The 13,438-nt window shown below is 45.1% G+C and overlaps 1 protein-coding gene across 11 annotated transcripts in view; it reads right to left on the bottom strand.

The window, feature by feature from the left end:
- vav2 (vav 2 guanine nucleotide exchange factor) overlaps positions 1–13,438 on the bottom strand; it is a 172,668-nt gene that overhangs the window by 35,189 nt on the left and 124,041 nt on the right. For all 11 annotated transcript variants that reach the window (XM_035184580.2, XM_035184581.2, XM_035184587.2 and 8 more), the window contains exons 3-4: positions 11,390–11,448; positions 2,810–2,878 (exon numbers count right to left, since the gene is read on the bottom strand). In XM_035184580.2, the coding sequence (XP_035040471.1) occupies positions 2,810–2,878; positions 11,390–11,448 (128 nt within the window). The remainder of the gene's footprint in view (positions 1–2,809; positions 2,879–11,389; positions 11,449–13,438) is intronic.

Below are 13,438 nucleotides of genomic sequence, written 5' to 3'. Positions count from 1 at the left end.
GGACGGGATATTGTAACCATGGAGATCATCGTCAGACCTCGACGAGTCAATCTGAAACCTCACACGCTGTAGACGGAGCTGCTTGGATGCAGAAATATCTAATAAATGAGTCATATTTGTAAATACTCGATGGTGAAGCCTGAAATCCAGACTCGAGTCCTCAGAGAGCGCAGAGGTTCCCCGGTTCAAGTCTCCGAGCTGCTCCGGATTAAATGAAAAGTGTCCATCGATCTTTAGCTGCACGGCCGGTGAAATCTTCCATTTAACATTTGGTCTGCTGACATGATCTCCGTTTTTCAAACCTCCCCCTCGAAAATCTATTTTTTATAGATCGCTTTTCCCGCAGCAGTTAGAATCCTTTCTCGTCTTATACCGCTAAACTTAACGATGCCATTTTATAGATTTGTATCTTCTGCTGCGGCTCTATTTTCCAACGCTAAACATCTCAGGTGGCAAAATTGGCCGTTTTATTCCTGACACGATGTTATTTTTTACGAGACGATGTGTCCTTCCCCTTTTAAAAATCCATTAAAAGTGACTGTGCGATCATCGTTGTCCTCTCCATCACAGTTGCTCATATTCAATCATGCATGCATCAATATTCAAGGCTAATTAATAAGTCTTTGAGAGCGGGGTTATTGCGAGCGAGGCTCACGTGCTAAGTGTGTCCGACTGTATTAGGTGCAGGACCTGCTGATGAATCAATTATGCGTCTCCTCATTGATGAAACTAAATGCATACATGTTCTTGGTAAAAGGTCAGGAGCGGCCGCGGCGCGGAGCCGCATGATTAATTCAATAAGATCCAGGCCTCTGCACCTTCAGGTTACACAAAGAGCACCGTGATACAATACCCCCGAACATGTCAGAAAAACAGATGAGCTCCAGCTGCACGGCGCCCGGAGCTGCTGCTGCTGCAAGGTTACAGGGGCTGAGGCCCGAGACTGGACAGAGGAGATCTCACAGGGTCGAGGTGTGAGGAGAAGGAAACACAGTCTCACCTATAAGGAAAAATACTCTATATCTCAAGGTTATATCGCTTGGTTTACTGGTGGATTCTTGTATTTGTATTTGGGGTAAAATAGAGAACAAGCGAGAGAACTTTGGAGCTTGTTGGCAGGATTACGCCAAAAACTATTGAACGGATTTCCACGAACATCAGTGGAAGGACGGGACATGCACCGAGAAAGAACTCGTAACATTTTGCCGTGTAACCGGACAAAGGAGACAATTATTTTTTCACTTTCTTTAACGTAGCTTTTCTAATTTGGAAGCAGGTTTATTAAAACGTTTTCATGGTGGATGGATATTTGTGTTTCCGGTATAACTTGGAGACGAAGTTCTCTGAGACTTTCCCCACAATCCCATGAAATAAGACGTTTTTTAAAGATTTCAATCCCTGTTTTTTGTGAATAAAATCTTTAAAATCGACCTTCCTACTTCCCCTCGTCTCTTCAGGATCACTTTTCTGTGAAAGACTTTCAAGGTAAAGGCCCATGCTACAGGCTCGCAGGGCTGCATGTTTGGCTAAGCTGCACTCTAATCCAGTATTAACCTGCTTGGCTGGCGCTCTCTTCTAGCGAGAGCACATTCCCCCCCGATCCCCCCTGAAGAAAATCTCCATCATGTATTCAGCGGGCATATACGGTATCTTCAGCTCGCACGACGTCCTCTCTATCGCTCTCTCCTCCTCCTCTATCTCCCTGTGATGAATGACACCCATCTCAAAGCGGTTAACTAAGCATCCTCCATTAATCTGAGTCGAGCGGCGGCTGTCGCTGCTCGTACGGCGGCCAACTCAGGAGACCCAGTGACTTCTCTTCCGTGCCCGGGAAAAACACACCCACCCACCCAACACACACACACACACACACCAAGCCAGGCATCGAGCCACCGAGGCGAGCGGCGAGGCAGCCAGGCCGAAAGGCAGAACAGCGCTGGTGTCACCATGGCAACAGGCAGAGTGACTGAGGCGTCCGCGCTTATGTAATTAGGCGTTTAGAGGAAATTGACAAAAGCGGCAATCACAGTTCATTTAAAGACATCACAAGATGCACCGAGTTACACAAGATGTGGAGAGAATGAAAGTTTGCTCTCGATATTCTTCTGTGTTTATTGTTACAACAGAAAAACAACAACACTTCAAATCAGGTATGAAATGCCCGTGATGCAGAAACATAACTATTCTGCAGTTTCATCAGTTATATAAAGCTCTGGTGCTCATCTGCAGCTAAATCAGCACTTCTTCTCCATTTCTACACATTTACATCTCTAACCTCCACGAGTCTTTTTTGTGCTGCTCTCATCACAATAAGGACAAGTTTACATAATATGCAATGAATAGGGAAGCATCAACTTTTTTTTATATAAAACCCTGAAAATGATGATATGTAAGACGAGATTTGAGATCGAGGAACGACGCTGCCGTAAATGCGCTGTAAACAAAAAAGATTCCGGGATTTTTAAACGTCACGTTCCGTCAAATGCGTTCTCTTCCCAGGCTCCACCCCTCACCTAAAAGATTCTGGAGATTATTTTGTAAAAAGGCGAATCCAGGAGGAGCTCCTGAGTTCACGTCCTAAAACGCTCGAATGATGTTTATCTGCGAGCGGAGTTGAATCAATCACGTTGTGGAGATTTTAACCCCCCAAAAAAAAGCTGGTCCCCACAAGGTAAACCATAAAATTATAGAGTGTGGATTTCATGATTGGAGCAAGACTCCAGAGATTTAATTTAATTAACTGCAGTGTCCTCGTGGGTGACATTAAAAACAGGTTTGTGTGGGTGTCTGCAGTGTAATTCATACTCACTCTGCCAGCTCCTCAAGGCTCCGGTACACATCATCCTCATTCAGAGCTGTGTCCTCCGACGGAAAGGGCCTGGAACACACAAAGAGACACACACAGGAAGTGAGAGAGGTCACACAACGCTAAATCATTACACACGCACACAGCGAAGGGTCCCGGGTAGGAACAAAAAGAACCAGTGGAAGAGCTGCATGTTCCATCTGTCGGGTTGTCACTCTTTGCTCCATCACTTCAGCGGCAACAACAGCGGGATGGATTCAACAGAGGACGCCATCAGTCACAAACAACCACGTCACAACACATCAGCACACTGCGGCTGACAGATAAGACGAACGGGAAAAAAATGGCATCTTCGCACACAGTCAACTTTCTCAGGGACTTTTTTCCCGGGGAGATGGACGACCAGGTGTCGTGTGAATCCTCTCTGGGAGTTTGTGCAGCTTTCAAGGAACCTCGGGGACAACGTAGAGAAACATGAAATATAGAGAATGACTGTTCAGAGCCGTCGTCCCCCCCCCGACATCAAATGTGTTTACAACAGCCTGGGAAGTGGCGGAGCAATTTTAAAAAATATGGTCCCGATGAACCCAGCCGTGTTTGCAAAGATTTATTTTTCTCCCACGAAAGCCGACTGCCACAAATTATTTGCCGATTAGCGCTAATGTTGTGCACGATTGAAGCCCATTAACATCAGTGAGGCCGTGATCAGAGCTAATAACCAACCGCGCTAACGTCTCTGAAACGGAAACAGTCGGTGTAATTAAAATTAATCCCGAGGATGTCTTATGAATCGCTAACCTCCAAGCTGTGAGGGTGGTAAAATGGGAATAAAGCACAATCTAACGACAGTAAACAGCTATTAAATGCATCACTGTGATTGTTTTTGTATTTTAAAAAGGAGTCTGTTGTTAGATTTTATTTGGTGTTTTGTTATTTTTCAGCTTTGTTTATTCCCGGTAGCAGCGTTCGGCTTTTCACCGTCTCCCTCCTCAAACAATAAATCCCACGCGGAGCAGCAGTGGTTTCCTTCAACAGTAAACAAGCCCTGCGAGCTTGACCTCGACTCCCCCTGTATAATGTAACTACTGGACACATGATTTGTTTTCCCTGCTGCCAAAGAGCCACTGGAAACACAAACACGCTCGCACACACAGAACTCTACACTGACATTAGTCAAGAAGAACAAAAGATGGAGGACGGAGAGCAGGCAGGAGGGGAGTGAGGGGTTCAGGTTCACGGGGAAAAGCGAGACGCAGGCTGCACCTATACGTGTTTGACCATCGCTTATATAACGAAGCAGCTCCAGGAGTGTGAAAGTTCATTCACTGCATCCTATTGCAATTACACTAACACAATATCAGTCAATCTTAAAGTGTAACTTCAGCCACTAGGGGGTCTCTCAATCAAAACAATAGGTTTGATGATGTCGTGAAGCAGCGTGGGATCATGGGACTTGTTGATTAAAATCTCTAACGTGACCTGACTCAGGCACAAAGCACGTTTATTGATGAGATGATGTGTTAATGTGTTTCAGTCACGTTCCTCTTTTCACCAGAAAAGTCACTATTGTCACAAACCTCTACTCAGCAACAGATGCATGTGTTTCCAAGCTTGCATGAGGTGATATCCCTGATAGTCCTCAATAGATGCAACTGGATTTTATGTCTAACAACTCCGGTTAATATCGACTGCACTGACACGACTTGCTGTAAAGTTGAGTGAACTAAAGAAGAAAAGGAAAAATGATTTGCCTTGTGTGAGTTTTCTGTCTCTTTCTATATTTTTAAGTGCATTTGGGGAAAGTTGAAAATCGATGTCGACTGCAGCAGGAGAGAGAACAACAAGATACAGAATACATGAGTGTGTGTGTGTGTTGTATCTGGTTGAAGTGAGTTCAGTGAAAGAAACCAACCATTCACAGCTCTCATGTTTCTATGTGTCCTACGTCATCACTGAGAACCTGCAGCAGTGAGCTGTGAGTGCATCAAGGCCAAATATCACACGTTTAAGTGAAAGTGCAGCAGTGAACTTTAAAAAAACAACAGCAGCTTATTTTATTCTAGTTGTTTAAATGTGCAGCTTTTTGCCCGTCGAGCTGCGAGCGTCTGTGAGAGCAGCGCTTCAGCTTTGTTTTAATCAGAGTAGTGGTCACACTGAAAGACTGTGCCAGCCCGCGGGTTAATGAATGCTCAGCTGGCAGGTCAAAGGTCACCCTCGCACGCACGCACGCACGCACGCACGCACGCGCACACACACACACACAGAGACAGACGTGCAAACTCTCCTGCAAACCCTCTGCTTCGTTTACTTTGCTAATCTGTATTTCATGTTTGACGGGTGTAACTTCATTGAAATCTCTGCAGGTTCAACAGCTAATTACAAGTATTACTATTAAAAAATAATAACACACACAAGAAGAAAGAAAAAACAAACAGAAAAGCCTGGTATGATTTCCTCGCACACTGTTATGAGCGGGAACGCGGCGCAGACGGTGCTTCCTCCAGAGCGCAATAACCCACCCACATCTGATGGCCCCCTCCAATGAAATGAGCATTATATTATAAGTTATTAATGGAGTCCCGCAGGGCAAAATTTAATTACATAGTAGTTTGTGGGGATGCGCTGGCATTGCTATCGCTGCCGTGAGGTTTTGCGGAGCCAAGCAGTGTCCGACGCTGCCGCTTTCATTTCTCTTAAATGGTGCAACCAGGTGTAGTTGAGCTGTGTTTATAATTTCATCAGATCCGTGATGAGGCGTCTCTCGGCGATTGGATGCAGCTCTGGTGTGTTTCCTGTGAGCGTGTAACTTCCTGTTGGTTTATTCAAGTGTTTCTTTTATTACCTCTGCCAAGGAGGTTTTGGCTTCACCACTGTTTGAACAAATAAATGGATTTCAACCAAACTGGAAGTGAAAGGATGTGGATTATAGGGGCGGAGGAAGAACCCACTCAACTTTGGTGTGGATCCAGATCAAGAAGTTATATCCAGGATATTTTTCTTTTTATCTGTAACAGTGTGAGAGTCTGTGAAATCTGGAGGAGATCCAAATAAAAAAATCTGGATCTCTTGAATTTAAATGTGGTTTCATTAGGGGACTGTTGGCAGAGGTATGAAATCCACTGAGTGCCGTTCGAGCACGTTGTCTGTTTTAGTGCCTTCTTTTCAATTAAAATAGTTTTTCTCAGCAGATTTAAATATTTTACAGCAACATTTTCAGTGGAACAGCTTTCTTTTTTTGTAATCTATGTCTTTCTTTCTTTAGTATTATATCTGTTCATCCGACACCACGTTTTTGAGCTTCATCATTCTATAAGGGTCCATTTATTTAAGGGTCTATTTAACCAGGAAAATCCAAGCAAACAAAATTTACAAATAATGCAAAAAACAAACAAACTAAAGCACAGCAAAAAGGTTAAAACACAAAACAGACACACAAACAAGCGAGAACCAACAAAAAAGAACAATGGAAAACAAAAAGCACATGTGAAAAACAATGACATTGTTCTGTGACAACTGATTTTAAAAGACAAAGACAGGACGACGATTCCAAGTTTGAAATGTCTTGCAGCTCGTTCCCAACATGTGGTGCATGAAAGCAAAAAAAGCAGAATCGCTCAGTTCTGTTCGGGTGGGATCTTACGTTCTCTTGATGATCCAGTAGTGAAGCTTCTGATGATCAAAAAAAACTGGGAAAGTATTGTAACTTGTCCAGTGAAGCTTTTGCAATAAAATGTTTCACAAGAGTTCAACTTCTGAACACAGTGAATTACTTCCAATGAAATTACAACGATGACCCCACAGGTTTTTAGTTCATGAAGAACTGAACCTGGAAGAAGCTTCTACAGGCTTAGAACTAAACAGAAATACAATCCAAACACTTGAGTGAATATTTACTTTCGACCAAATTACTTCTTATTTATAAGAAAAATAAAGGACTAAGAAGGTTTTATCTGTTTCAGAGGAGCATGAGCAAGAGCTATATAATCTAATTCAAAACACAACAAAAAGATAAAGGAACATTTGTGTCCTTCCTTCTTCACTCTTTACTCTTCAAACAACCTCTTCCCCGACTTTACTGCTTTGCCCTTTCTACGTTAACTCCATTATTCCAATAAACCCCAATAAACTGCTTATGTCAAATTTCTTCTCCACGTTCCATAAAGCCGAGGCCGGCGCACGGGGAGCCGTTGGGCACGCGCGCTTGCTGGACAAAAGCCTCTGCGAGTCGGTCCCATTGATCAGCGGTGGTCGGGCAGCAGAACAAATGGTGTGGTCGTTCGGTGTGAACGCGGCTCCAGTGGCCGGCGCTGGAAGCAGTTCCACGTCCCAGGGCGCGGCTTTGTTTCTGCAGGGGTCGATAAACCGCTGGAGCTGGAGCAGGCACGCTGCACTCGTTGCACCGTGCCTGTCCATAAACCTTCCCCTTCCTCCTTTAAACATGCACTTTCCTTTCACACACACACACACACACCCACACACTCGTGCACAGGGGTGGGGGGGGAGGATGCATGAGCCCGAAGTATCATCCGAGTAAGAGCCTTTTCTTTTTCGCCTCAGCCAGTTTAAGTTATTGTCACATTTGTGTGTGGAATTAACACACGCTATGCATTGAGTGGGCATGAGAAAGAATGAGGTGAGATGTGCAACGTGATAACTGCACTTTAATGTGAGTGAAGTGATTCTGGGGCATGAGGGGGCAGCGCTGTGATGACAGGACGATTAACACTGAGGCAGCTCGACCTTCTCCACTGCACAGCAACCTCTTCATCCACTTTAAAGACAACGTGAATATATCAACATATGTGTTTTGTTCACGTGCAAAGTAGAACAAATAACACACACACACACACACAGGAAGTACATGAAGAACATGTGACCTTGTCCTACAGGAGGATTTGAAGGTTTTAAATATCATCGTCAGCAAACTTCCTCCTCATCTGCTCGGCGTCTTGATGCTGTGCCGAGGTCGGACGCACTCTACGACCCCCATCCACAGACGCACAGCCGCACAGCAGGGATCAGCCATGAACTGGGCCAGCGGAGCGTGAGCAGGTTGGAGGTTAGAGCGGGGGGTGGGCTGAGGACGTTGACGATAAGCGGTAGGAAGGAGCGCGGAGTGGAATAACAGGACAGAGGATGACGTAGGGTGACACCGTAGATAAACCGAGAGAAACACAAGGTCGGCAGCGAGCCAGGTTCACACCAAGAGAGAGACGGGAACATGAGGTCGCGGCACAAAGGGGAGGGCGGGTTTCCGAGAAGAGAGAAAACTGTCATCAACTTTAGTGACAGGTTCTGCAGTGAGTCCTTTGGAGATGTGGACACAATGAGGCTAGAGGTTCTAAAACCAGATCATATCAAACAAAAACATGAAAACTAAACTTTAAATAGACATGCGATGATGTGTGGTGACGCAATGATGTGAACATGATGGTGCAGAAGTAATGACGAGGTGTTTTAGGAGCTTCAGTGTTTTCTATGGAGGAGGAGGAGAGGAGCTCCCAATACCAAAGTCTAAGAGCTTTTTAACTTTTACGTTCACAAAAAAAATCTATACAACACACAAGAAGTAAAAGAAAATCATACGTCTCCTTTGAGAGTAAAAATGACAACGTGGGGAGAGGATATTAAAATGTGTAAAAGAAAAGAATCACCTCTTCCTCACTGTACTCAGCAGAATTTACTGTGAGGCCTTGGGTGTAAAAGAAGGATCGAAGCTGAATCCACGAGAAGAGAAAGTATAAGTGAAGGAATAATTGCACTATCTTTTGTTATCAATGTGTAGATGAGCATGTAAATGTCCATGTGCCAAACACAAAGCCTGGACTTGTGCACGAGGGGCTGCGGACTGGAACGCTGACACAGTGACAGAGTCGTGAACTATTGAGGCCTGATTACAGTGAACAGACATCACAGTGCAGATCAATGGGCCTCAACAGGACGTCAATGGACACGCCTGTGGCAATGTTACCCGGAGATTTAACAGAGTGACGAACTCTCCGGTCACTGGGAGCTCAATAGACGTCCTGTTGGGGCGTCTGTACTTAAATGATCTGAGAGAAACACGCTGAGGGACTGAAGCTGGAAACAATCCTTGAACTTCGCTGTTTACACATATTCTTCTAAACTAGTTGATGCAATTTGTATATTGGTTTAGTTTCTGCACCAGGAAAGAAAAACACAAGAGACAGAGTGACCCAAAAGTGATTCAGACAAGAGGTGACACATTTAATTGTTACTGGAGTGCTACCTCCTTTTTTTCTAAATCATTTTCAGACACAATAAACTGAAATGTTCATCGGCAATTCAGCTCAGAAGAAGCACATCTGTTTCCTCTTGGTCTGAGCCTCTGCCAGCAGAGCCGCTTGTATCTGTTATTCTGACTTTACTGCTTTAACATTCACACCAGCTAAAAATCTAAGAAAGGTTTTTATGTTTTTATTGCCTGTGATTGAACATCTTTGAAAATCAAATGCTGATCAAATGATTTGAATACTTCCTTGATTGACTTGTCATCATGTGCATCATCTTAACGGGTTTTCACAAATCATGGATCTTCCACCTGCTTGTGAGGACACTTCAAGATTAAGTGTGACTTCCTTAAATCCTCTGCCTGAGAATTTCAGAATTGCAGTAACATCGTCTTAAAGGATATAACATGTAACAATTCTACTACAACTTCTGAGACAAACGATGTATGACAATGTATTAATCACTAGTAATAGATCACGATTCTTTGTTGCGTAACACGAATACAACTTTTATTATATATTTTCATTGGCAATGGTGGTGCTTTTTGTTATTGTTTTGCTCGAGAGCCCTCTAGTGGCCACAGCTACATATTGTCCATGTAAATCACTTCTTTAAACTTTATTTAATGTAAAGAAAATCGAATACGAGTTGTCAGTTTGATCTTATTTAGCTTCATTCGATAGCGGTTTATCCGTGACACACGCTTTGACTCCATAATGCACGTCGCAACCTGACTCTGAAAGGTGCCATACATCACCGGGTCCGTGTACAAGTACACCTGGAGGGCATGGACATCCTGCTCTGTGGCACAGCATGTGTGTGAATGACTTATAGCTGTTGTCAGGTCTGTGAGCGGCTGACAGGAGCTCTGAAGCGAGACAGAGGAAGTCTGTCATGTCGTCGACCTCTGAATGCCGCTGACCTTGCCCCGAGCGGAGTTACCGAGAAGTCAGGGAGGAGACCCTTGAAGAGGGGCAGACCGGGGTCAGCGAGCATCCGTGTTGTGTAAGTGCAATGTTTAACAGTCCCGTGTTCATGACAAATGCAGTGAGTGGCCTCGGAGCTCGTCACGCGTGTGTCATGTGTCCTTGTGCGTATCTGTGAAGCCTGTGGCGGTGACAGGGAGATACGACCGAATGCATCAAGCTCCATTAAGCACTGTTTAGATAATAACAGGGAAAATGTCCTGGCTGCTGATACCACTGAGAGGAAAACACCCTGATCCACAGACCTGAACAGTTTGACTCTTAATGCTCAAACAGTTTTGACGACCTCCCATCAGACGAGGCATTTCAGTGCGTCGTTTAACAACCTTAATGTTTTCCTCTCAAGGCCAGAAGTCAAACGCGACTTTAACCTGATGAAGCCAGACTTCAATAACCTGTTTTCACTCTTTCTCCTCCGCAGCAGGGTAACAGGTCAGGCTAAACCCCCCCGAAGGCTGGAAGGAAGGAAGGAATTCAAAGTTTGAACTCATGAACATGTCAGCAGTCGGCTGCTTGTCCTTCCGTTAGAGGACGGTGACTCCATCTTGTCTCTGCCCTCTGACCCACAGTTTGAGGATCTGAGCTTTAAATAATAGTTTACAGCTTAATTAATATTCTCATTCTTGAATTTTAAAGTGAGCCGGGGGTCAGAGAGTCAGGAGCCTGATTTACACCGAGGTCAAACCAGCATTGATTTTGACACCTTACAGCAAAAAACCGCCAGAGTGGACAGGCGGCGAATTGGCCGAGCGTCAGCAGGTTGTGTTGTTTTTATTAATGGCAAAGGACCCGCTCTCTCTCTCTCTCTCTCTCACTCTCTTTGTCACTCGCCCTCTCCGCCCTCTCCCCCCTTCATTTCCTGGCCGGGCTCCTAATGGGCGCGCTCCATCAACTCATTACTCAGACGGATAAAATGGCTTTTTATGCGGCGCCGGTGAGCCACCGAGCTCCGAGCAGATTGAGCAAATGAAGAGAAATCAGACGCCCATTTCAGGCCTGATAAAGCAGCGCGGAGGATTTACTCAGCTTCGCCGTTATCTGAGAAAAAATTACAGCCCCTCGCATGCGACGTCGTTTTCTGACTCATGACGCGTCTGAGTCGTTTGAGTGACAGATGGAAATGTGTTGTGGATTTTGTGCTCTGCGAGATAACGGGCGGCTACAAGCTGCAGCTAATTACAGAAAAAATGCAAATCGACTTGGAAATGAGCAGCAGATGTTAACAGCCACCTGCGTTTTAATACAGTAAATATAGAACAGAGTGTTTTTCTCTGTGACAGCGACGCTCTCGAGTGCTGCGGCTGTTCAGATGATGAACGGGAGGAGGAACGGGGGAGACACGTACCTGATGCCTTTAATTTGTGCGATGCTGTGTTGGGAGATCCTCGACAGAGCAGAGATCACCTGAAACACAAAGAAAAAGATTTGTTACAATCATATTAGTCATTGTACATCTTTTAATTACTGTTAAACATTATTATTTGCAAAGTTAATTTGTTTTGCCGGTTATTTGTGGTTTTGTTCGGTGTTGTCTCACTGTGATAATGTCTTATTTAATGAAATACTCTGACAAAGCAAACGGGGATCACACAATGTTATTAAAAGATTAAAAGTGAAAAGCAGTAACCACAATAGTAACAAGTACCAAACAATAAATGGTCAGACAGAAAAATCTGCAGTAAAAAGTAAATAAAGAACCAACTCTACTGAGTCCGTATCTGCTGCCAAGGCCCAACAGTTCCCTTGAAGTCAATTTTGCAACCAATTTCACACACTTATAAATATCAGATTGTTTTCAGCAAGACCCATGAATTATTCCCGAGGAATCAATGAAGAAACTTTATTTTGCAATGTTCAAGAAAGTGAGAAATTCCAGGATCCAGCACCAACATTTAACGGCTTCTTCCTCAAGTACAAGTATCTCTGTCCTGTTTTGTGTGTTTGCTGACGTACACTTTCCCTTTCTTCTTTCTTCCTGTGTTTTACGACAGGCAGGTTACATGTGGGCCTTTATCTAAGCTGATTTATCGCGGCTTGTGAGTCACACGCAAGTGGGCTCACGGCTGACGACTGCAGATGGTGCCGCTTATTGGGGTCCACAAAGGCTCGTCCAGGAAGATGAGGAAACCACCACCCCGAAACGCACACACACACACACACACACACAACAAAACACAAACCCCCCGTCTCCCACGCCTCATTACCCACTCCTGGGTGCATTTCCGCTTGCAGCACCGTGACAACGCCAGATGCCTCCTCGACAGGGAGGAGAAAATTGTTATCTCAGCCCCTCGTCCTCGGCAGGTGCGTCCTCCGCAGCCTCCCGTCAACCTCGCTCTCCTCTTAAAAACACACAATGCGGCGTGTCACCGCCTCGTGGTGTTTAACATTCAAGATGAGCCCGCACTAATGGTCGTGGTGAGTATTCAGCATTGAAGTGGCGTTGACCGAAAACCCCTTTTCCACTCTCTCTATTCAAGTTGTTCTCATGTTTAACATAATCGGTTGTGGAGAAGTGGAGGGCTTACGTTTCGACTGCATCACATTCATCGACATTGAAGCATCCTATGGGAGGGGGGGGGGGAACCTCGCTGGGATGATAAGGGGTTATTTCTCCGTGTCGCTAAAGACCCGTGTAATAGGCAGTCATGTTCCTGCCTAATGGTTCCAATATGTGCCCGGTCTACCATTACACACGTCCTTAACATATACTCTAACTGCACTCTGCAGCCGGGGACCCAAAAGAGACGGAGACAAAGACGGAGGAGAGGCGAGGTGCTAATTTAGCTGTTTAGTCAGTGGTTAGGGTGTTTAATAAATCACTGTGGATAAACCCTTTGTGCTGCTGGGTGGCGTGCTGCCCACCTGGCCACGCGGCGGCGAGGGATCACATATGGCCCCAGAGTCGTTATAAGCTCCTTTTTTTCCTGGGCCTTATTAGCCCCCATTGTCTTCGTGAGAGGAGAAGCAGGCAATAAACTGAAGTTTAGACACGGACGATGAGAAAAGCCTGAAGCGGCGAGCGGGACGGTGGATGAATTCAGTATTTAGTGACAAGCCATGTTTAATCCTGGGTGGTGTGATCAGCTGTGGTCGAAGAAACACACAGCAGGTTGGTCCAGGTTCAAAGAAGCCCGCTCGGCCTGCGGGGGGGGGGGAGACGAGACACAAGAGCGTGCCGGCGCTCGCTAGCGTGACTTCCAGACGTCACGGCATAAAGTCCATTAATATTAAATATCAACTTTCCTTTAACATTAAGCGGTTTGTTCCCGTTTTTTCTCTTCATGTCAGCCTCACGCACCATAATGTGCAAAATATGTCTCCATGTTGGGAGGCGGCCCCCGACCCCCTCTGGCCTCGGCAAGAAAATGCTAATTTGCAATCTGTTTCCAGG

The sequence above is a fragment of the Hippoglossus stenolepis genome, chromosome 18, assembly GCF_022539355.2.
Source record: "Hippoglossus stenolepis isolate QCI-W04-F060 chromosome 18, HSTE1.2, whole genome shotgun sequence".
In the NCBI taxonomy this organism is placed as follows: Eukaryota; Metazoa; Chordata; class Actinopteri; order Pleuronectiformes; family Pleuronectidae; genus Hippoglossus; species Hippoglossus stenolepis.
The sequence above is the reverse complement of the archived record's forward strand: the minus strand, read 5'-3'. Positions and strand labels throughout refer to the sequence as shown.